The sequence below is a fragment of the Thalassophryne amazonica genome, chromosome 8 (genome assembly GCF_902500255.1).
Source record: "Thalassophryne amazonica chromosome 8, fThaAma1.1, whole genome shotgun sequence".
Lineage (NCBI taxonomy): Eukaryota > Metazoa > Chordata > Actinopteri > Batrachoidiformes > Batrachoididae > Thalassophryne > Thalassophryne amazonica.
This window is the reverse complement of record NC_047110.1, coordinates 87926786-87952343: the sequence shown is the minus strand read 5'-3', so window position 1 is coordinate 87952343 and position 25558 is coordinate 87926786. Positions and strand designations below refer to the sequence as shown.

General features: G+C 42.3%; 1 protein-coding gene across 2 annotated transcripts in view; it reads right to left on the bottom strand.

The window, feature by feature from the left end:
- dusp8a (dual specificity phosphatase 8a) overlaps positions 1-25558 on the bottom strand; it is a 109771-nt gene that overhangs the window by 39797 nt on the left and 44416 nt on the right. For both annotated transcript variants that reach the window (XM_034176899.1, XM_034176900.1), the window contains exon 3: positions 10093-10231. In XM_034176899.1, the coding sequence (XP_034032790.1) occupies positions 10093-10231 (139 nt within the window). The remainder of the gene's footprint in view (positions 1-10092; positions 10232-25558) is intronic.

Genomic DNA, 25558 nt, shown 5'->3' with positions numbered 1-25558 from the left:
TGGCCTGTCTCCTCCTGTGTGTGATTGCATGAAGGCGTCACACCATATAAACCTGTGTAAACTATTACCGCCGCAGTACGTACTACCCTTTAATATTCATAGTATACTGTATAACCATTTATTTAAGGTACTTTAATGCATTTTTGCAATGATTTAAAGTTCATTCAAACTTGGTGATTTGTAAATTTGCTGTAATTTCTTGCAGCTGCGAGGAGCTTCTCTGTGCCTGCTGTTCAGTGTACTGCAGCAAAATACTGTTCATCAACACCACACCCAAAGCATTCACTGAAACTACAAATAAATCATTCTTTTGGTTCCTGTTTTTGTTTGTTTTTGTTTTACAGCAGATCTGGTTATGGGTTTACGAGGTCTATTAGATAAGAAACCGACACTTTTATTTTTATTTTTTTTACCCACGGAGCGGGACGTCGCGCAGCGCTTCCAGGCGCCGTCGTCGGCCTGTTTCGACCTGAAAACATCCTAATTTAAGGCTTAATTCACCCAGGACGTCGTGAGAGAACAGAGAAGATTCAGAAGAGGCCGGCATGAGGACTTTATGCGGACATTCCACTGTTTAAGGACATTTTTTAATGAAAGACGTGCGCGCAAATTCGCAGTCGTTTCCGTGACGACTCGGCAAATCTGTGTGCGCCGCGACAGGAAAAATACCTCCGTGTTGAAAACCATTTGTAAAATTCAGGTGACTTTTGATGGCTTTCAACAAGTGAGTAACTGAGAAATTGTTTAACAGCTTGGGCATGTTCCAACTTGCCCGTTAAGGTTTCCAACGGAGGTGTTTATCCTGTCGCGACCCCCCGCGGTCGGGTCCGGCCCGACATGCGACTCTGCCCGCACGTTCTTTCATTACAAAATGTCCGTTAACAATGGAATGTCCGAATAAACTCCTCATGCCGACTTCTTCTGAAAGTTCTCTGTTCTCTGACGACTTACTGGGTCAACAGAGCCTGAAATGTGGAAGTTTTCAACTTGAAACTGCGAGACGCTGCCGCCTCAAAGCGCAGATCGCCGTCAGGCACCGTGGGCCGTCCTTACGGCGACACTACCAGACCAAAATCTCTCATCAGCCATTAAAATCTTTACCAAAAACCAGCTGAATTTATCGAATGGTGTCCACTCAGCTGTGCCTTACAGTTTTGAAAAAATTTTGATCAAACAAAGCAGCAGTCTCTGAGCCATTCCTAAACAATGAAAAAATCGACGAGAGGGTGGGCCACTCCTCACTCAAAGACTGCCCACAGGAGAATGACGTAACCGATAGGCGTGAAAAAACTCTCGCATGCCAACGAGGGTTCAAGCATGTCTGATGTAATCACACGTGATTCAAATCCATATGGTTTTTGAAAAAAATAATAAGGTCGGATACTTTTCTAATAGACCTCGTACATGTTGATTTGTTTTATACTCAATGTACTCCCTGATGATGCACTTCTACATGGATAGGGTGGGCTGAAACTGAAACTGGGGACCTAGCAAGTGTACTAAATGCTTGTGACACCATGTATTTCCACACACTACATTCACAGATTTCTTTTTTTGTTAATTTTGCAACAACAATGTCGCACACATAAAGGAGCAACACGCATGGATGATTGTACACCGTCTGGTTAGACTTGTATGCTGTATGGAATTGGGAAATACAGTAGTATTTATCTCACAAAGCCAGTTTTTCTGCTACGCTTCAGGTAAATGTCAGAGTTCCATTTTAAACTCCATCAAGAAGGCAATAGTTAAATTCTTCATACGTCGGTTGGATAGCTGGTAGTTTGGTTTGTTGTCAGATTGTGTAAAAAAACTCTTCTATCAGTTATCACAAAACCTGGTGAAAATGTTCAAGCTTATTTAGCTGTTTAAGTAACTCAGCTCACCAAGGTTTTTTACAATCTAAGCATTTGATGGTGGCTCCACTATAAGGCTTTTACTCTGAAACAGCTAAAATTAAAAATTAGTAACTAACACACACACAGTGTTCACATGTCAGCTATAAATGGTACACTGGAAACAAGATGTTCCATCATTTATCAGAGAGGATGGCTGAAAATCCCACCATTGCTGGTTGTGAACGCGGCAATCGTGCACTGCGATCGTGTACTGCAATGGCACTTGCCATCAAAAAGTAAAAGTGCAGCAGTGACAAAGACAAAGCAGATGTGATGAGAAAAGACAGGTAGCAAATGACGGACTATTTAAGTGCAGAGAGTCACCTGGTTTTAATCAGTTAAATGGGAATAAATTGTATGATTTACACAGAAAAATGATGCAGTTGTGTCACAAAAAGTTTACTTTTTAAGCAATTCTAAAAGCCAGAGCTTCCTGATTTAATATAACATTGGGTAAAATGCTAAAATGCGATCTTTCAATGTGGCAAATTATGGTCTGCCTCATAAAGAGTGAAAAATGGCCCCATCGTTCACTGTCACTTACTGTCTGCTACTGCAGACAACAGTAATTCAGCTATAATAACCAGCATGATGGTGTTTCTATAAAATTTGTCAAATTCTTCTTTCACGTGTTATTCCAAAGACTACAAGATTAGAAGTATTTTTACTACAGAGGTGGAACACTTTATTCTGCAGAAGAGCATGGATGCATGTATTGCACTTTACTTTCTTTCCTTTTTTTAAATAATTTTTTTATTATTCCCGATTATTCCAGTTTTGCAGCTGTTACAGCCAGTATGAAAACATGTTACAAGGGTAAGGTTTCATCAGCAGTGATATTACATAGCTGCAGGATTGGCTTGGTGAACACCACTTCCCTCTAAACAGTAGTTGTGTTTTGTTTGGCTGTGTGCTGGAGACTGGTGGGAAACATACAAACTTTAGACCCACTGGGGAGGCAGTTGGCTTCAGCCAAGTGATGTCTGCCACTCCTACAACACACGCGCGCAGTGCGCACACACACATGCACCTCACAAAAAGTCAAGGCACACTCCCTGACATCACTGCTGTGGTAAAAATACAGCTGTTCTCAGGGGGTTGTGCTTCTCACAAACACTTTCACACAGACAGTGATACCATAATGTAAACCTACGGTATATGTGAACACGAGTGTAAGTGAAACCTGTGGACGTAGTCACACAGAAAGGTTTCCAACTGCCGCTGCCACCACATCCTGTGAATATATGTTTCAAACTGAACACGGGCTGAGATTCATTCACTGACCGGATGACTTGTCTCATTCACAAAAACAAAGGCTCTACTGGGACGAGGCCTGTGTTATGACATCACCCACGTATAGGAAGTGGGACGCTTTCTGAACCGGTTATTGATTGTTTAGTAAATGGAGAGAAAGCTATGTGATGTCACTGATTGATCAATAACCTCTGATGTACTTACATTATAAATGTTGTCAAGCATGCAGCCTTCTAATTTTCCAGACTTTTTTCCCCTCACCTAGGATATTACAGTTAGGAATGATAAACATGAAATACAGTAATCTAAAAGCATAACGAATTGAGTGAAAAATATGAAAAAATGTAAACCAAATTTATAAATATGTGTTTCTGCAGCAACCTAATTTCCACAGTTGATGGTACAGACAAGTGTGTATTTTGTGCTTGTGTGTGAGTGGGGGTTGTGGGGAGGGGGTGAGACTGAAAGTAAGTCATCAGTTAGTTCTGAAATCATTCCAAAAATGATTATGGCTATGAATCAGACATTTAGTAGAGGACAGGGTGAAAAGTAGTGGGTATGCTGAAAAAGAGGAAGGATCTTTTCGCAAATACTACCTGCAACGTATAAATGTTTAAGTACATAAAAGATGAAAGAAAAACAGACAAAGACCAACTGATTAGCTGGTGATCATCCATTTTAATGATATATTACTGAAATTATTTACTGAGTAAGAAAAATTCACAAGTAGTCTTTGTTACCAACTTGTCATGATGTGAGAATATGTTGCTTTATTTATAGATGTGGCCAAGTGGTTAATGCGCTTGGTTTCAGTTCAGAAAGCTCCAGGTTCAAATCCCACCCCTGCCACATTTCTCCTTGTAATGTGGAGTTGCATCAGAAAGGGCATCTGGCGTAAAACCTGTGACAATTCAACATGCAGATCCACCTTGTGCAAACAAGGGAGCATCCGAAGGGATTTACTATTTATATACAACTTTACAACACTGTAAACTGGATATATTTTAGTTTGAGAGAGATGTTTGCAAAAAAATACCCCTGAAGACATCTGCTGAGGCTCTAGGAAGTGGTTATTTTAGCACTGTAAAATTCATTGCAACAATATTTGAGAAATTAATTAAAAAAGGCACTTGGTATCCAATCAAAATTTCCCTCATTCATCTACAAATTTATGGACAGAACTCCCTCAGATTCTAATCATCTTATCTACATTTTACAGGTTCAATCAATCAATCAATCAATCAATTTTTTTTTTATATAGCGCCAAATCACAACAAACAGTTGCCCCAAGGCGCTTTATATTGTAAGGCAAGGCCATACAATAATGATGTAAAACCCCAACGGTCAAAACGACCCCCTGTGAGCAAGCACTTGGCTACAGTGGGAAGGAAAAACTCCCTTTTAACAGGAAGAAACCTCCAGGTTACAGGTATTGTTAATCTCAAGCATCTAACATGTAGGGGAAACCGGGGCACGGTGAATCACAGGGCACAGTAAATCAGTAGCTATATATGCAAAACTACATATATATTTGCAGAAGTTATGCCATATTTTTATGCATAAAGACATCCCCTTTATAAATTAGTGTTTTGTTTTTGGATACTTAAGGGTAAAACTAAGTGGCAAGTAAAGTCAGTTTTTCCTATCAAAGTAAACTTTGTGGATGTCAGTGTCTTTGTATTTATTTCTCACAACTGAGGAAAGGTGGCCCAAAAACTTGTTATTAGTTAGAAGACTATCCCGTCCAGCTGATGAGCATGGGTTATGTCTTCTCCAGACTATCAGCTATTGTCAGGTTTTAGCCCTGGACCTGCCCCGAATCTGGTTTTGTCCCCCAGTCTCTGTCTGTTTCCCTCTCTTTGTCCTTCTGTCTGACCCTGACTGTTTATTTTCTGTTTCTTCCACTTTGGTCTTGGTTTTATGATCTGTTACACTTCAGCCACGTTAAGTTCTGTTATAGTTTAGTCTCTGCTTTTTATTTAGTCATACTGTGTTATCACATTAAGTTTTGAGGATTATCTGTTACACTTCAGCCACTTATTGAGTTCTGTTCTAGTTTAGTCTTCATCCTTTACTTTCTGGTTATTCAGTCACTGTCTTGAGCACATTTGTAAATCAGGGTTTTCTGTACACTCCTGCCACATGTTGAGTTCTCATCTAGGTGTTGTGTGTTGGGGGGTTTGGCTGGATGTTTTTGTGTTGTTTTATTTTCTTTGCTCTCCAGGTGGTATGCAAACTGGTTTTTATCTGTGGAGAAGGTGCTGGCAGAAGAGTCCTTCACCCTCATCAGCATTATTAGCTGTACCTGTGGAGGATGTTCACGTGCAAACTTAAAGACTTTCAGCTGAAGCAGATAATGAGATGGCGTTCTGCATTTAAGCCATGAGTGGTTCAAGCAGAATTGCCGGGAACTCGATCTTGTGACGTTTGTTTGTGAAACGCTGAGGACCGCGCCAGGGTTTGACACATCGTGCCTGTGAAGGAGGACGGGTGAGGGACACATGCTGTCAGCACACATCAGAGGTGATTATTGTCTGAATGATCGTTAATAGTAATTTGGCATTCTGTTACGCAGTATATTTGAACATTGATGAGAATTGTGCAGTTTGCTTCTCACTGCCGTGGCGTACGGACTGATGATCCTCCACCTGTTGTGCGAAGCTGCTCATTTACATAAAGCTTAAATTCAGACCTGAATGTGTTGCTGATAGTGTGTGCCTCTGAAGGATATTTGCTGTAGCTCTGTTGACTTACCTCACCTTTTTCCATCCTTCACAGAGTCAGTTTGTCGTGTCCACCTGGGGGGTGTCTGGCGGTGAATCTGAGTCCAGAAGCGCCGAGGCTTCGATCCTTTTGGGCGCTGGAGAGCGCGCCGTCCTTCACTCCGCCAGACAAACCAAATATTTATGTTGTACACTAATTATTGCACTGGAGGGGAAATAAAACCGTTTTGTTTGTGGAACCGCTTTCTGGTTATTTAGCGCTGGGTTCGGTCAGACGTTGGTCCGCTCCTCAACCTGCGTCTGCACATAACACTAGGTTAGGTCCAGCCTTTAATATTCTGTTCTGTTCCTGCCTTTGTTTATTCTGTTACCACATTTGTATTCTAGGTATCATTATTTCCTTATTGTTTAACATTTGTTCTGTCACTGTCATATTCCTCTTTTTCCTGCTTTTGTCTGACACGCCCACCTGTCACTCCACTCGTCTCACTCAGCCAGGCCTTCTTTACTCCACTCGTCTCACTCAGCCACGCCTTCTTTACTCCACTCGTCTCACTCAGCCACGCCTTCTTTCCTGCACCTGCATATCATCACGCCCTGATTATCCTCTGATTTAAACCCCCTGCTTCTCTGTGCCTGAACCCTGCTTGTTTTTTGACTACGTTTTTGCCTTCTCTGATACACCTGTTTGCTCGTGCTGGAACTCTGCTTGTCACTGACCATGCCGCCGCCTCTACACTGTCTGTACTGCCGCCTGCCTGCTTGTGACCCTGTGTATCGACCTGAGCCTGTTTTTTGGATAAAGCCTTTTCCTTAACCCACATCTGAGTCATGCATTTGTGTCCATCCGCCCGCTGTGCCTCGCCACCTCAGTCCCTGACAGCTATTTGGTAACATGACTCATGTGCCACATGCACCCAGAGCACAGTGAATCGGGGCACAGTGAATCAGTCTCGAAAGTGATTTATTAAGCCCCAGTTTCAAGTGGATGACAAATATTACTTGTTGAAGCTTATACATTAATTTTTCCATGAATTATTTCTATAATTTGTCTATATAAACAACTGTTTTCACATTTGAACAGAAATTATGACAGTTGCATTTATAATAGTTTGTAAAGGACTTATGTCACTATATAAGACACTCACACATTACATAGCTGGTTTGCTGGATTATAGTTTGTATATGCATCAGCATATATTTAATAATGTTAAAGAAATCTTTCTAATCATGTGTTTTTTCATTATATTCTAAGTTGATTCACTGTGCCCTGTGAATTAGTGTCCGGGGCACAGTGAATCAAAAATTTTAAAATCAATTTTAAACACCTGTAAATTACACTTGGGGAGACATAAATAACACAGCCTTATAAACAATAACTTGCTGTATTAAATCCACAATAGAATGACCTGAACCTATGCATAATGTGTTTATGCTGCCACAAAACATTTATGATCCACTGTGCCCCGGCTTCCCTTACTAAATTTGAGGTACTGTGTTCAAAACATGTCTACACACACCCACACAACAGCATAATTCCCTGTGTATCTATATTGATGAGACACAATAAAAAGAATCTACCATATTTTTCGGACTATAAGTCACACTTTTTTACATGTTTTGGCCGGGGGTGCGACCTATACTCCAGAGCGACTTAGAAATGAAAAATATACCAGTAGATTCTCAATTAATTTACCGTAATAAAACAATTTTACGTGACAGAGTCGCACTATGTTTTAAAATGGCCACCGGAAACGGAAATGCAATGCATCATGGGCACTGTAGTATGGCGGCCACCCTATAGGTCACACTGGTCGCAATAACCAATCAGAGAACAGAACATTGGACGCGTATTCCTCACCTCACCCAGACAATGATTGTGAAACAGCGTGTGAAGCAGACGAACACGGTGCTTGCTGTTATTCCGGGAGGGCTAACAAAACAGCTTCAACCCTTGGATATCAGTGTGAGCAGAGTGTTTAAGTTGATGCTGAGAGCTGCGTGGAAGCACTGGGTGAGCGACGGCGGAGGATTAGCGTCTGCACTTGGAAGGAGCTGGCGTCGACACCACGGGGAGGTCATGAGCTGCGCAGGTAGGTGCTGCACGAACATCAGCAGCAAACACCTGGTGTGTACTATGGTCCACAGGAGGGTAATATGTCAGAAAAGTACCATTCAGCGATGGTGTGGGTTATGGTTCGGCTCGCAATGTGGTCTGCAAAATAAAAACATATCCGTAGGTAAAATGCAGCTCACGAGAGGGCGCTCAAAGCTTGTGTGACTGTTGCTGCGACTTCTGACTACCATAGAAAAATAAAAATTTCAACATTACTGATAACTTAACAAGACAACGGAGAAGGCCCGAAAAAATGCCACCAAAAAGAAAATCATACTCTGCAGATTAAGTTACGACTAGTGAAATATGCATCCGAAAACGGTAGCTGTCACAATATTATCATCTGTACTTTTCATGTTAACATACCTGTATGTCCATGCAACTTGTAGGCCAGTGTGACTTATTTATGGTTTATTTTTGTTTATAATGGATAAAATGGCTGGTGCGACTTATAGTCCGGAAAATACGGTAGCTGATAGTTGGAGCCCTGATTCACTTACAGGTACAGGGGCATTGATTTGATAAACACTTACCTAAACTGACACCATAACAACTGCATTCTTAAAACCTACAGCATGAAATCAGACCAAATCCTAACCATAACAATTAATGCTTTATCTCCCTGTTGCTGTTTAGAAATGAGCCCTGTGATGTCACACATTTTCTAATTAAGATTCCAGCCATTTCTGCTTGTTCTTCCCCTCTGATGAAAGCTCCGCAGCTTCCTTTGACACAGACAAACAGGCTCCGCAGAGCTCATTCACATGACATCATGCACAATTGTATGCATGCAAACAAACAAGCAAGCATTTATCAACATGCAATGCACTCCCATCTACCCACACATGGACGCATGAATATACACAAACTTCAAATGTGCACAGACTGGCTGCTAGCTCCACTGACCCTGATAATATAGACACCCAAACAACAGCCGTTGCCATTGGCTGAGTCCTTCTGGGGGATATTTTCTGCCTCTGTTGTCGTGGAAACAGCAGAAAAGAGCAGAGTGGAATAGAAGTTTTTTTTTTTTTAAGTAGCAAGGGTAAACTGAGAGGAGTGATGAGGAATAGAAAAAAATCACTGACAAGGGATCATCCACAGGGAAGGATAGGTGCATGAACACAATCTGTATATTTGTGTGCATGTGACATTATGCATGGCTGTGAAAGTGTGTGCACGTATCCTTGTGTGCATAAACACAGAATATGTGGGTGTGACATATGCAAGCCTGCGCACCTCTGCAGAGTCTGGCTGCTTTGAGGCGACTCTGCATCTTTGAGCAACTCATGGAAAAGCATTAATCTTCCAGCAGAGGGAGAGACAGCGGAGGAGGCAAAGAATGGGATGCGGTAACACAGGGAGGACAGCAACTCAGAGATTTGCCTGAGCAGCCCACCTCTGAAGTCTCGTTTCCAATCCTGAGTGAGGTAGATTACAGTTTCCTTTCTGTGCTGACACATTTGGGACAGATTCATAAGCCTGGGCTGACATGCGCTCCTATATCGTCCCTTAAAAAGCTGGGGCCTCCACAATCGAGATGTTATTAACTCAACGAGGCTATTAACAGGCATGCTGAGGCTCAATTATAAGTCTTAGCCTGCTTAGTGGACGCTATGACAGGATAATAACTGCAACGAATAGGGCCAGAGGATTGGAACTTAAGCTTCAGCTTTATTTTAGGGGTGTTGGGTTGGAGAAATGCTGCACTGAAGCTTAAACATCAAAGAGTCATCAGAGAGGATTTCTATCGAGGCAGCTTTTCTGATTTCCACATATACCACATACGTCTGATTGCTGCCTATTCAGCGAATGACTAGGGCAATCCCATCTGGGAACATGAACACTTGTGGATGATGTGCTTGAGTGACATCTGCTGACCAAAGTGTGTCATGACAAACATAAAAAAAATTAAATAAAATCAGCGAAAGATGTGGGAAGGCACACCCACTTATGATACGCTGATATTTATGCAATCACGGTTCACGGAGAGCATCTTTTGTTCACTCAAACGCAATGCCACACCCATTGTGACAAGATTGACAATTAACACACATAAAACCAAACAGTCACATGCATGTACATGTAAGGGTGAGCATACCCGTGAGCAGAGAAACTTTATGGAAGGTGTCCTCCAACTTTCCCATGAGAATGTGCACAAAGCCGTCTTTGGACAAATGTCCCGCCTCTTTGGAACTTTGGTCATAAACCACCACCTCGTGCTTTCTGCCGAGCTCCACCTGCACAAACGGCAAGGAAGAGAGTAGATTTTCTGAACAATTTCTGAAAGAGTTCCAAGCCTCTGACAATGTGGAACAAAAGAAGAAGAGTGGAATCACAAGCATGTATTCTTCATAACTTTTTAAATATGCATTTAGGAAAAACCAGAGGTGTAACAGTAAAAAAAATGTCCATTTTCCTACTTGAAAATGTAAATTCCCAGAGGTCGACTGTATACTGTATGCAGGTGTAGAGAATACAGCTGATATGCAGGTTAGGGTGCTCGAACTATTATGCCATTTTCTGAACTGACAGGAACACACTGACTGGCAGAATGGAGACAAGTAAGCAAAATTAAAGAACCCATCCAAAGGCTTTCAAATGTGTCCTATCTCCTAACAGTCTGATGAATACCATAAAATACTTAGTCAAGTATGGCATTGAAGAGCAATAAACAAACACGGTAAACTGAAATAAGTACGTACGACACAAGCGCTAAGGTGCTAATCAGAATCAGAGTCAGAATCGAATTTATTGTCAAGTAAGTTCTCACATACAAAGAATTTGATCTTGGTGCATAAACAACAATAAAAGAAAGAAAAGGAAAAAGATAGAGGAAAAAAATACTTCTGTATTCAGGGAAGCATGAAGCAGATGAGTCCATGCTTCCCTGTGGACGGGATGCCAGTCTGTAAGGTTACTTCTACAGCCTACGTAGGCTGGTACACATCTCCAGCTGGAGGGTCTGGGATGATGCAGGTGAAGAGTCTTCTCAAAGGACACAGACAAGAACACCGAAGCTCATGAAAATTCAGTAAGGTATGTCTTCTATAATACATTTCAATTCTAAGGTAGAACGCTATTAGTGTATACTAATGTATATCTAAATATCTAAAAAAGAAGAATAGAATAGAGTAGAGCCACTTAGGTGCCTGGTCTTGAGAACCAGGGATGGTAGGTTTGGGACCTCATGCATGGAATCGAAACCTGGTCTATAAATTAGTTTTAAACTGCAGACTTTACAAAATCTGCGAGAAGCATTTTCTAAGCAGGTTGTAAAAATTCAATATATCCAATGGCGTACCCATTGTACTGGCATATTTTACTGCTACGATTGAAAATTTGGTCAGTATAATACATTGGAGGATCTGTCCAACTGCATAGCCAATAACTAAACAGTTCATCCTAATATGTGTTTTCAGCTGCATGTCATTATTTTGTTTTGTTCCAGTAAATGCACCTGTTCACCATTTGGTAGAAGACATATCGGTGCTAAGCGAACATGAGCTGCCACCATAATAAAACTTGCAATGTGCTGATGCCCCAATACACATCAGGAAACAACTAACAAGGAAAAGCAAATTCAATCAAAAATACATAATCAGGACTGTTGACCAATGTGAAGCACACCTTTGATTCGGCAGGCAGTCAGGGTGACATTTACTGCTTTGAAAAATCATTTATACACTGATACACTGGAGCAGTGAGTCCATGCACAGCAGTCACTGAGCCACATCATTTGAAGTGATTTGAGGTAAATTGGAACAGAATGTTGATGGAAACAGCTCATGCTGCATAATCCTCTAATCTGTTGAATTAGTATACGTGGTCTATTAGATAATAAACCGACCCTTTTATTTTTTTTTTAACTATATGGATTTGAATGACATGCGATTACACCAATCATGCTTGAACCCTCGTGCGCATGCGTGAGTTTTTTCACGCGTCGGTGACGTCATTTCCCTGTGGGCAGGCCTTGAGTGAGATGTGGTCCCGCCCTCTTGGCTGAATTCCTTTGTTTCACACGCTGCTCGAGACGGCGCGCGTTGCTTTATCAACATTTTTTCTGGACCTGTGAGGAATATCCGAGTGGACCCTATTTGAGAAATTAAGCTGGTTTTCGGTGAAAAGTTTAATGGCTGATGAGAGATTATGGGGTGTTTCTGTCGGTGTAAGGACTTCCCACGCAGCGGGACGTCGTGCAGCTCTTCCAGGCGCCGTCGTCGGCCTGTTTCGACCTGAAAACATCCTAATTTAAGGCTTAATTCACCCAGGACGTCGTGAGAGAACAGAGAAGATTCAGAAGAGGCGGCATGAGGACTTTATGCGGACATTCCACTGTTTAAGGACATTTTGTAATGAAAGACGTGCGCGCAAATTCGCCGAGTTGTTTCCGTGACGACTCGGCAAATCTGTGTGCGCCGCGACAGGAAAACACCTCCGTGTTGAAAACCATTTGTAAAATTCAGGCGGCTTTTGATGGCTTTCAACAAGTGAGTAACTGAGAAATTGTTTAACAGCTTGGGCATGTTCCAACTTGCCCGTTAAGGTTTCCAACGGAGGTGTTTTTCCTGTCGCAACCCCCCGCGGTCGGGTCCGGCCCGACATGCAACTCTGCCCACACGTTCTTTCATTACAAAATGTCCGTTAACAATGGAATGTCCGAATAAACTCCTCATGCCGACTTCTTCTGAAAGTTCTCTGTTCTCTGACGACTTCCTGGGTCAACAGAGCCTGAAATGTGGAAGTTTTCAACTTGAAACGGTGAGACGCTGCCGCCTCGAAGCGCAAATCGCCGTCAGTCCTTAAAGCGACAGTTACAGACCAAAATCTCTCATCAGCCGTTAAAATTTTTACCAAAAACCAGCTGAATTTATCGAATGGTGTCCACTCAGTTGTGCCTTACAGTTTTGAAAAAGTTTTTATCAAACAAAGCAGCAGTCTCTGAGCCATTCCTAAACAATGAAAAAAATCGACGAGAGGGTGGGCCACTCCTCACTCAAAGACTGCCCACAGGCGAATGACGTAACCGACAGGCGTGAATAAACTCTCGCATGCCCACGAGGGTTCAAGCATGTCTGATGTAATCACACGTGATTCAAATCCATATGGTTTTTGAAAAAAATAATAAGGTCGGATACTTTTCTAATAGACCTCGTATTATGCTTCTGTCATAGTCTGGTTGAAGACATGGCCTCTGTAAACTGGAGGCTGACATTATTAGGTATAATATCAGACTAAACACTGTTTTTGGACTTATTTTGGGCAGCAGAGACAAATCACAGTTTTCCAGCATAGTAAAACAGAAAAAAGGTTGGAATATAGCTTCGGTTCTAAAGAAACCATGCTGCTCACCCTTGTGTCTTAATGGCTTTCTTCCAATTCATAGGGTTACTTCCACCATGAAAACGTGCATGTTTTAAGTTCAAACAGGCTGGAAGGCTGGTGTGGTGTTAAGGTGTCATTCCCACCTTAACACCACACCAGTTTTCCAACTTCATCCCATTCTTGAGACTGCAACACTGAGATAATGCACACTACAGCCAATTCTAGACTTTTTTTTTTTTTTTTTTACAATGAACACACTGCATCTGCAATGCTTAAAAATTTCAGTGTGACGTCGTTTTCACCGTATAAGACTATGGAAGAAAGACGAGATTTATGAGCATGCGCACACACGTACGACATGTGCATGGGCGTGTGCACGCGCCTGTGTTGTTCTCTATGTTGTCAGGCAGGATTTGGTCACATGACCATCAGGCAGAGCCTACTGCAGCTATGAATCACAGCATCATTGAGCCGCCACTAGACAGGAGAGGTAGAGAGCGAGGAGGAAGGAGGGCCAGTGGGAGAAGGATGAGGCCAGGAGTACTGGAGTATCAGGGCGCCGAGCAGAAGACATAAACGATGCAAAAGAGGAAAGAAGAAGGAAGAGAGGATTCGAGTCCTTGAGATAGTCCAGTGACATGATTAACCTAATATTTCAAGTGAGGCTAAAAGACAGCAAAAAATTCACTGCTGTTAATAAAAAAATGTTTGTGTATGATGTATGTGAGATATGAAGCATTTCTTCCTTTATTCATCTGTCTAATTAAACAGATTCTGCTTCATTCATCTTATCTGCTCCTCTTCCCATTTCTCTTTTATTTTAAATCCCCTATATCCTCCATCTAATATCCTTGGATAATTTTAACTAATAATCCTAATAGGATCAGGTTTATTTTAGGAGCTTCAGCTCCTGAGGATTGCCAGACTTTATCTGTACACACATGCGCAGTCAAACAAACACGTACAGACACACACACACACATGCAGCAGTGCAAACGCCCATCGGCTGCACAACGCTGAAAACTGTGCTGCTCATGCAAAAAATAAAAAAAATAAATAAATGCAATCTTAAAAATACACAATGTGGACCAAGTGAGTTAACTTTAAGATAAAACACCTTGAACGTGAGAAGTCAGACGAATAAAATGAAGCTTCTATAAATAAATTCTTTATTAGCCAGCTGATAACAAACGTGACAGATGATTGAAGGTTTCAGGCAGAATTTACGCCTCTCATCACCGTCACTGTGAGACATGAAAAGCTGCAGCAGCCATAGTTCACTGATATATATGCATGATGGTGCAGATGTGGGAGCACGACTGATCCACTACTGCCACACTTTGCACTCTGAACGGCGACAGAAGAATACAGCTGCACCTCCTGTTCACTGTGTGATACGCAGAGTTTGCTGCAGTGTTCGAGGTCAACGACCTGCAGGAGCACAGGGCTGCCTGTCAGACTACAGCATCACAAACAGGGTCCATCATCCCTCTGCAGTGCTACAGCACAAACCGCAGCCGGGGTTCAGACTGACAGTGACGCCTTTTATTTTGAAAAAAAAAAAGGTCTTTATTGTGAAACCAGCCAAACTTACATTAAGTATTTCAGTATTTTTCGAAGGGCAGACTTCAGAATATTTCATCAGACATTCCATTGTGGAAAGTTTCATGTCCCAAACAGTTACATGTGCAACAAAACACCAAATGGGGCGTGGCTTAGAAAACAAGATGAATTTATTATTTATTTATTTATTAAAAAGACTATGTATAGCCCAGGGCCTGATTTCATGAAGCAGTCTAATCTTGTTTATTTGACTAAACTCACTTCGTTGACTAATCTTTTGACGTTATTCGTTCCACAAAGCGCTATGTTTCACGTTAGCCGACTAAAGTTTTGGCCTGGTACAGAGGAGGCTAATCTTATTTTAGTCGACAAAACTTCAGTGTCTTACCTAAAAAATGGTGGCTTTCATGTACCACCACTTGATGAAGCAGGAAGGAAGGAGAGCCTTGTGGTGGGAGCGGGTGTTCCGGGACCGGAATAATCCATTGGAGATCTTTACGGATGCCAAGGTTCAACAGCGATACTGCTTCCATCCACCTACAATCCTCTTCATCGTGGACATCATAGCTCCAAACAGCAACCACTAAATCAGAAGGAACAATGCCCTCCTCTGGTGCAGCGGACTCGGCCATGGTTGTAGCAGACGACCAACCCAGAAGTAAACAAAACTCTTGTGCATTGGAGGCATTTCTTGGCAACGGCACTCGTGAGGCCACTTATGCCCGTAAAAATCATCGACTATGTGCAACAGAGATTAGACGACTAATGTTGGTCGACTAATCTTAGTCGCTTTATGAAAAAGGGGCCTGCATTTTACTCAATTTTCTCAATATCAATTCTCAGTGAATGAGACAAAAGAATGCACATTAGTGATTAACCGAATATTCAGAAACCAACAATTAATTTTAGGTTTTGTTTTTGTTTTCAGTAACTTTTACATTTTTCATTATTCCTTCTCCAAGCCTGACTCATTCACCCATATTTTATACCATCTTTTGCTCCGCTTTCCTCTCAGTCTGTTTACTACACTGTATACGAATACAGCCAGGTCTAAAAGTATTTGAACAGTGACTATTTGGAGAATTTTGCCTCTCTATGCCAACATATTGGAGGTGAAATGACACAGTGAAGATGTGACTGTAGCGTGGACTTCCAGCTTTAAATCAACACATTCAACAAAAATATCTCATTAACCATTTAGGCATGACAGCCATTTTTATACACAGTCCCTCCATTTTCAGAGGCCACAAGTATTTGTACAAACTAAATGTACAGATTACTGTGAAGATAAAGCATCACTTTTACAGTCAGTTTTCTTGAGGCAAGTCGGGGAACGGACACATGAACATTTCTATATTACCGAATATGTCTTGGAGTTCAATTCCATTTCTGTTTTTAAGACATGCAGGAGTTTATAAATATATATTTTTTAATTATGGAATTATGGCCCCATAAAAAAAAATAGTTTATCATCCTTGACATCAGAAAAAAGTGATGAGGGCGGGTGTTTTTTTTTGTCTTAGAAACAGGTACATACAATCGCATTTCAAACCTGAAAGATGACACATACAGCACCTGCATGCCAAGTGAGGAACTGAAAATATCAGCTATTTTTAAAATAAATCTTGTTTCCATGTTGAATACAGTCAGTGTGTTGCACACTAGTAGCATGATAAACATGCATACTGTGTGTGAGATGGAGCCATTGACTGTGTGGTTGTCAGTGACAACAAAGGTCAAATTCTGGGCCTGGCTCTGTAAACTTCGGTCGTCTTCAGCCAAAGCTTACACGCCACTGAGCGGATGTGCCGGTTCTTGCATTAGCTGTCAATGAAATTAGCCAAAAATTTAAAAAAAAAAATTGATGCAGGCTTTGGCATGTGGGCGGGGATGATATACTAATTTTTTTTTTTACTCATTTATAATTTGTCCCCCCCCCCCACCCCCCCAAAAATAATAATAATTCTTGCTGTACCTGCCCAAGAAGACTCATGATGATGGTGTAACCTGTTAATTGATTAGCTGTTTGCATGTCGCAGCATGTTCCATTACCAAGAGATACAACAGACTGTTTATGCAACTGAAGTTGCATTTTTGTGCTGTGGTTTTCCTGGCAGTGTCATTTAAAGCACTTTAGAGAAAATACAGACTATTCTGCAGAACGGTTTTCTTATTGATATTTATTGTCTATCGCAGGGGTGGCCAAGTTCGGTCCTCGAGAGCTACCTTCCTGACACTCTTAATTGTCTCCCTGCTCCAACACACCTGAATCCAATGAAAGACTCGTTGGCAGACTTTTAATGAGCCTTTCATTGGATTCAGGTGTGTTGGAGCAGGGAGACAACTAAGAGTGTCAGGAAGGTGGCTCTCGAGGACCGAACTTGGCCACCCCTGGTCTATCGTAATATTTGAACTGTGCACAGATACTGCAATCACAGTCAATGCAATATTTTTGTTGAACCCTTTAATTAAAACTGAAAGTCTATCTTGTCTCATTTCAACTCCAATGCCACAAAAATTACAAAAATGGTGTTACTGTCCAAACACTTAAGGACGTGACTGTAATAGTGGGTGTTACCACAGACAGTGGTTCTCTTGACAGATGATCTCTCAGTTTTAGTCACAGAGGGTGTGATACATATACAGAGTCCAATGATGTCACTGAGTGGCACTGGCAGCTGATGCTGTTGTGTCCAGTATGTTGTGTAAAATTAATGTGAGTCTATCATCATATATGTTACTAATAAGAACAGATGTAGGAGCATAATCTTGTTGGTTTCATCTAAAATTACAGCTACACAGTCAATTACAGTCAAACATTTGGACACACTTTCCCAATGGTTTCATCTGTTGGGAAAGTGTAGGAACACGGACCCACAACAGGGGGCGCAAATGAAAGGACAATGGAGAAAGTCAAATCACAAAGTTTTACTGTTGTGAACTCACACAACAAACACAACAGATTACAAATACAGCAGTAACCGAATTCCAAAGGTGTCGTGTGGGCAGGCTCGACGATAGGAGACGTCTGTCCGAGTCGAACCGGAACCACCCGATTTCCTCTGCCACCGAACCCCGGGGATACTGGAGCCGCCAAGTCCCGAACCCCAGGTGGCCACTGCCTCTGCTCGTCGGATCCGGTACTGCTGGCAAGGAACAGAAACAGTCAGGTGTGGGTGCGGCTGCACCCAGCAACACACAGGGTGGAAACACCACCTCCACCTCTTCTCAAAAACAACACTGAAGGATTGGAAGGTGAGTACTTATCTAGTCACGTCCAACACTGTCTTCAGCTGACCTTAAGCACAAGCAAAAAGTATTAACTCTTAGAATAGAGTAACTGGCTGAGTTCGTTACCTCCTTGGTAGAGCGATATCTCGGCAATGAGGTAGAGATGCCGTCCTGCTGATATACCTCCCTGTTGATTGATATCAGCTGTCTCGTCTCAGGTGATGGGTGACAGCTGTCACCCTGGCTGCTCCTGTGAGGCGGCAGCGCCCTCTGGTGCCTGGAGCCCGCACTCCAGACAGGGCGCCCTCTGGTGGTGGTGGGCCAGCAGTACCTCCTCTTCAGCGGCCCACACAACATCATCACTTTGTTGACACAATTTTTTTGAGTAAACATTGGTCAGATTTTTTACAGTGTAGTTGCATTAGGCCTATTGTTTAATAGTTTAATAGTAACAAATGCATTATTTACTCAAAGTATCTTAATTTCCTACCTGTATAACCAACAAATGCTGGATGACGTAAAGTGCCTCTCAACGAAAAAAAAAAAAAAAATACAAACTAGGACTGCAAGCAGTCATATACGGGCCCTCGTTCCACGTGACGGCCTACCCAGGGCAGTGTGTTGTGTTGTGACCACATGTGGGCATGTGCATGCAGGGGCAACCAGTCATCACACAGTTAAAATTTTAAACAAATCATACAATGCATCAAGGAGTTATGACATGTTGATTGTTCATCCACTAGGGGGCGCTCAGTGTATAAACAGAGGGGCTGGGTGTGTTCAGGGGCCAACTGTCATCATACATGTGAAGTTTCAAGTCAATCAGGGAAAGCATGAAGGAGTTATCATGACTTGATGTTCCATGGCAAAGGGTCAAAATGGCGGCACCATAGCAGCCACACCCTTCAACATAGAGAAAAGCTTTCGATAACTTTTGGTCAGTGTCATCTCTGGATGCTGTCAAAGAAATTTGAAGTGCATTGGACAAAATCCCTAGGAGGAGTTCGTTCAAATACAACATGTGGAAATCATTGCAAAATGAGCAGAAAATTCAAAATGGCCGACTTCCTGTTTGGAGTAGACTGATGGTGCAAGAGACTTTTTTGTACGTCTATGCAAGTCACACATGTGTACCAATTTTCATCTCCCTACTCCAAAAAAAAACCCCTATGGGGAGGGGTTTTTGAAATTTTCAAGGGGGAGCTATTGAGGCACTTTGCCCCGCCCATGGACGAGGCCCCTATGAATTGTAAGAGGTTGTCATGCTCGACCTGTGTATCAATTTTCATGATGTGACAAAATTAAAGCCATCAAAACGAAGAATGTAATTTCATGGCAAAGGGCGATATTCGGTACGCCACCACACAGAATACATTACTCGTAAGTTCACGGCAATCATCGCCTATGTTCACCAAGTTGTTCTGCATGTTTTCGAAGTGGAAGGAAGTTGATGGTATTAAGTATGTGACATCAGTACCTGTTTAAGTATAATGTTCCATGGCGAAGGGTCAAAATGGCGGCGCCATAGCGGCCACACCCTTCTACATAAAGAAAAGCTTTCAATAACTTTTGGTCAGTGTCGTCTGTGGGTGATGTGGAAGAAATTTGAAGTGCATTGGACAAAATCCCTAGGAGGAGTTCGTTCAAATACAACATGTGGAAATCATGCCAAAATGAGAAGAAAATTCAAAATGGCCGACTTCCTGTTTGGAGTAGACCCATGGTGCAAGAGACTTTTTTGTACGTCTATGCTTTAAGGACTTCCCACGGTGCGAGACGTCGCGCAGCGCTCTCAGGCGCCGTCGTCAGCCTGTTTCAAGATGAAAACCTCCACATTTCAGGCTCTATTGATCCAGGACGTCGTGAGAGAACAGAGAAGTTTCAGAAGAAGTCGGTTTCAGCATTTTATCCGGATATTCCACTGTTAAAGGAGATTTTTTTAATGAAAGACGTGCGGACGGATTGCAGCGTCGGCTCGTAGCCGCCGCGACGCTCCGCCACAGGAAAAACACCTCTATTGGAAGCCTTAAGGACAAGTTGGAACATGTCCAGCTGTTAAACAATTTCTCATATACTCACTCCACTGAAAGCCATCAAAAGCCGCCTGGATTTTACAAATGGTTATCAACACGGAGGTGTTTTTCCTGTGCCACCGCACCGCGCCGGCTGCGTCCCGATGCGCGGACCCGTCTGCACGTCTTTCATTAAAAAAATCTCCTTTAACAGTGGAATATCTGGATAAAATGCTGAAACCGACTTCTTCTGAAACTTCTCTGTTCTCTCACGATGTCCTGGATCAATAGAGCCTGAAATGTGGAGGTTTTCAGCTTGAAACAGGCTGACGACGGCGCCTGAGAGCACTGCGCGACATCTCGCACCGTGGGAAGTCCTTAACGCGACAGTATCACCTCAAAATCTCTCATCAGCCGTTAAAATTTTCACTGAAAACCAGCTTAATTTTTCGAACCGTGTCCACTTCGATGTGTCTCACAGGTTTAGAAAAAATTTTGATCAAACAAAGCGCCAGTCTCTCAGCAACTTCTCAGACAAAGGAATTCCGACGAGGGGCTGGACGACTCCTCCCACAAGGAGTGCTCACAGGCGAATGACGTCACCGACAGGCGTGGAAAAACTCACGCATGCGCACAAGGGTTCAAGCATGTATGACGTAAAAACATATGAATGAAATCCATATAGTTTTTGAAAAAAATAAAAAGGACCTATACTTTATTGACAGCCCTCGTATGTGTACCGAATTTCGTGAGGCTACGACGAAAAAAGCCCAATGCGGAGGGGTTTTTGAAAATTTCTAGGGGGTGCTATTTTGTGATTTTTCTGCGACCATGTGCGAGGCCCCCAAAATATCGAATTTCGGATCCGGCCGGACGACTTTGGAAAGTTTGGTGAGTTTTTGAGCATGGGAAGAGGCCGAAATTTCGATTTCAAGAGTGAGAATAACAATAATAATAATAATAATAATAACTAGGACTGCAAGCAGTCATATACGGGCCCTCGTTCCGCGCGACCGCCTACCCAGGCCAGTGGGTGCCCTTGTGACCACATGTGGGCATGTGCATGCAGGGGTAACGACTCATCACACAGTTAAAATTTTAAACAAATCACACAATGCATCAAGGAGTTATGACATGTTGATTGTTCATCCACTAGGGGGCGTTCAGTGTACAAACAGAGGGGCTGGGTGTGTTCAGGGGCCAACCGTCATCATACATGTGAAGTTTTCAGTCAATCAGGCAAAGCATGAAGGAGTTATCATGACTTGATGTTCTATGGCAAAGGGTCAAAATGGCGGCACCATAGCGGCCACACCCTTCAACATAGAGAAAAGCTTTCAATAGCTTTTGTTCAGTATCATCTTTGGATGCTGTCAAAGAAATTTGAAGTGCACTGGACAAAATCCCTGGGAGGAGTTCGTTCAAATACAACATGTCGAAATCACGCCAAAATGAGAAGAAAATTCAAAATGGCTGACTTCTTGTTTGGAGTAGACTCATGGTGCAAGAGACTTTTTTGTACGTCTATGAAAGTCACACATGTGTACCAATTTTCATCTCCCTACTCCAAAAAACCCCTATGTGAAGGGGTTTTTGAAAGTTTCAAGGGGGCGCTATTGAGGCATTTTGCCCCGCCCATGGGCGACGCCCCTATGAATTGTAAGAGGTTGTCATGCTCGACCTGTGTATCAATTTTCATGATGATGTGACAAAATTAAAGCCGTCAAAATGAAGAACGTAATTTCATGGCAAATGGGCAATATTCGGCACGCCCCCACACGGACGCCGTTACTCGTAACTTCATGGCGTTCATCGCCTATGTTCATCAATTTGTTCTGCATGTTTTAGAAGTGGAATGAAGTTGATTGGGTTAAGTATGTGACATCAGGAGCTCTTAAAGTAAAAATAGGACATTTCCCGCCACCACCGGGGGCACTATGGCGCAGGTGGGAACGTAAGATATGTAGACATTCAGGGCGGAGCCCTCATCATGTCCAGCAAGTTTGAAGGATCTACGATGAAGTATGTGGGTGTGACAGCCGTTTGAAGTGAAATGGCGTGCTCCGAAAAGCTCGCCAAAGTTTGACGACCCCTAGCAGCAACGCCTTTTGACTTAATTAGAATCTTTTGATAACTTTTGATCACCATTGTGTTGTGATGATTTTGACCAAATTTGAAGACGATCGGATAAAATCCCTAGGACGAGTTCGTTCAAATGTAAGTAGTGGAAATGGGCAAAAATGGCAAAAATTTGCTCAAAATCGAAACTTAAAATCAAAATGGCCGACTTCCTGTCGATATTTCACCATGACAGTAAGAGACTTTTTTGTGCGTCCTGGCATGGTAAATATGTGTACCGAATTTCGTGAGGCTACGACGAAAAAAGCCCAATGCGGAGGGGTTTTTGAAAATTTCTAGGGGGCGGTATTTCGCGATTTTTCTGCGACCATGTGCGACGCCCCCAAAATATCGAATTTCGGATCCGGCCAGACGACTTTGGAAAGTTTGGTGAGTTTTTGAGCATGGGAAGAGGCCGAAATTTAGATTTCAAGAGTGAGAATAATAATAATAATAATAAATAATAATAATAATAATAAACAGCGCAATTACAATAGGGTCCTCGTAGGACGTTGCCTACTCGGGCCCTAATTACATCTTTGTGATTCAGTAATACCAAATTATATGATTCTGTGTGATCTGAACATTTGATCAATTATGTCCAAATGTGAACCACTTAACCTTTCACGGTCACCCAGGTCACCATGACAGGTCAGGAATGGACCTTAAATGCCATGGAAACCAACAGTGTCCAGAACATGTCCATGTGTTATTGCATTAATAATGGATGCCATCATACAGGAGGTGTTTAAGTGCCCTCTGCAAGGCTTTAGTGCAAAAAGTGACAAATGCACACACAACACCATACGCTGGACACTGTACTTTTTGACGTAGAGCGTCAAATGCCTGTTGTTTGAAAATACTGTCTCTCTCAAACACACAATATAAACTGTAGCCTGTAAAGTCTCCACATGTGGTCAAAAATCTGGTTATACTGTTGTCATCCTCCGTGCTTTGTATATAATCAAAGCCATGTGTCATATCAACAAAGCTCTGAATCATGTCCTCCAGCTTTCTGTCCCAACATTTACCATCTATGATATAAAAAACAGAATTTTACATAAATGTTATTTTGTCTCATTTCAAATTTTGGGTGCTATAAATGCAAGTCTGACACTAAATACAGTGTGTCAAAACAGAGCAATCTTTCAAACAATGAGTCACACCATGACCTCATCAAAGCAAACACATATCAAAGCTCTGTAGAGTTTTTTTTTTTTTTTTTTTTTTTTAAACACCCCAATCAGAATGTCTGAACTTGCCAAGTTGGAGAATGTGAATGAAGTATATGCTTAAAAAAAATATCCAAGTATTTGCCCTCTGGCCAATCTGGAAACCAGTCCAGTGAGTGAGTCATTATGTTAGTACTGTGACTGTGTGACTGTTAAAGCAGATAACGCATTAAACATTCGTGTCTTGTTCTTCCTTTTGAAATACTGTACTATAATACCTGGAAAGTTCTGTGTCAGGGCCAATACTATTACCAAACATGACTGAGTGTATGGTATTTCCCAAAGACATGACCTGTGATGTGCTGTTTTGTTTCCCAAAGCAGAGAGTGTAGAGTATGTGTGAATTTTTTTTAATCTATACAGAATCAATCATTCTCTTCAAAGCTTTGCACCATCCACAAAAAGTAAAGACCAGACACCTAAGTGGCTCTACTCTACTCTATTTTACTCTTCTGTTCTACTCTTCTTTTTTAGATATTTAGTATACACTAGTAGAATTAGAATTGGAATGCATTATAGAAGACATACCTTACTGAATTTTCATGAAATATGGTTTATGAATTTTTGCCTTATGAATGAATTGTTGCCTGTCAGGACTTGGTGTCTGTCAGTGACATGTTTTGAGGGATCCGTCCATCTAGCCATCAATCCATCCTGGATCTGTCCTGGACTGGGACTGGTTGAGATCTACATAGCAGATGTTTGAGATCTGGAATGGACTTATGGGTTAGGGGACCATCATGTGGACAAAATCTGTGGAAGGTCTTCTTTAATTACTGACCTGTGGAAGGTCTTCTTTAATTACTGACTTGGCATCAATATGAGGTCTATTAGAAAAAAATCTGACCTTATTATTTTTTTCAAAAACCATATGGATTTGATTCATATGTTTTTACGTCAGCAAAGCTTGAACCTTCGTGCGCATGCGTGAGTTTTCCACACCTGTCGGTTGCGTCATTCGCCTGTGAGCACGCCTTGTGGGAGGAGTAGTCCACCCCTCTCGTCGTCGTTTCATTGCGAGGAAATGGCGGAATGATTTGGGCTTTTTTTCCCATCAGAATTTTTTCAGAAACTGTTAGAGACAAGCAGCTGGAAACCATTCAAAAAATTTATCTGGCTTTCGGTGAAAATTTTACGGGCTTCACAGAGAATAAGGACTGTTACTACAGCTTTAAGGGCGCCCCACAATGGTGCACGGCGCGCCGCGCTCCGAGCCGCCATCGAGAGGCAGAAAACACCACATAATTTCTAAACGGATGGCTGTGTGGAGCTGGGACCGTCGTGAGCAATTTCTCTGGTTATCACAAGAGCTGGACATCAGCCATTTTCCAGCAGATTTCACTTTTAACAAGAGATTTTGTCATGGAAAGCCGCGCGGAGGCTTCGCGCGTCAGGACCGATTCGCTGATCGAGCGAGACAAAGGAACACCTCCGTTTCGGAGTGCCAGGGGACAAGTTGGGACATGCCCAGCTCTCCACAATTTCTCTTATACTCACTGGGCTAGTAAGCATTGAAAGCCGAGATAGGCATGTCCCAACTTTCTGCCTCTCGATGGTGGCTCGGAGCGCGGTGCGCCGTGCACCATTGTGAGGCATCCTTAAAGCTGTAGTAACAGTCCTTATTCTCTGTGAAGCCCGTAAAATTTTCACCGAAAGCCAGATAAATTTTTCGAATGGTTTCCAGCTGCTTGTCTCTAACAGTTTCTGAAAAAATTCTGATGGAAAAAAAGCCCAAATCATTCCGCCACTTCCTCGCAATGAAACAACAATGAGAGGGGTGGACCACTCCTCCCACAAGGCGTGCTCACAGGCGAATGACACAACCAACAGGTGTGGAAAAACTCACGCATGCGCACGAAGGTTCAAGCTTGGCTGACGTAAAAACATATGAATCAAATCCATATGGTTTTTGAAAAAAATAATAAGGTCAGATACTTTTCTAATAGACCTCGTACACCCACTGACTTGCCAATTGTAGTCCATTTTACTAGGACTCTGCTCGTCACCTCTTGGTTGTCTTTTGAGTCATCGATCATTGTGAACACTGGGCTCTAAATGTACATGGTTGCTTAGCTGCAACATT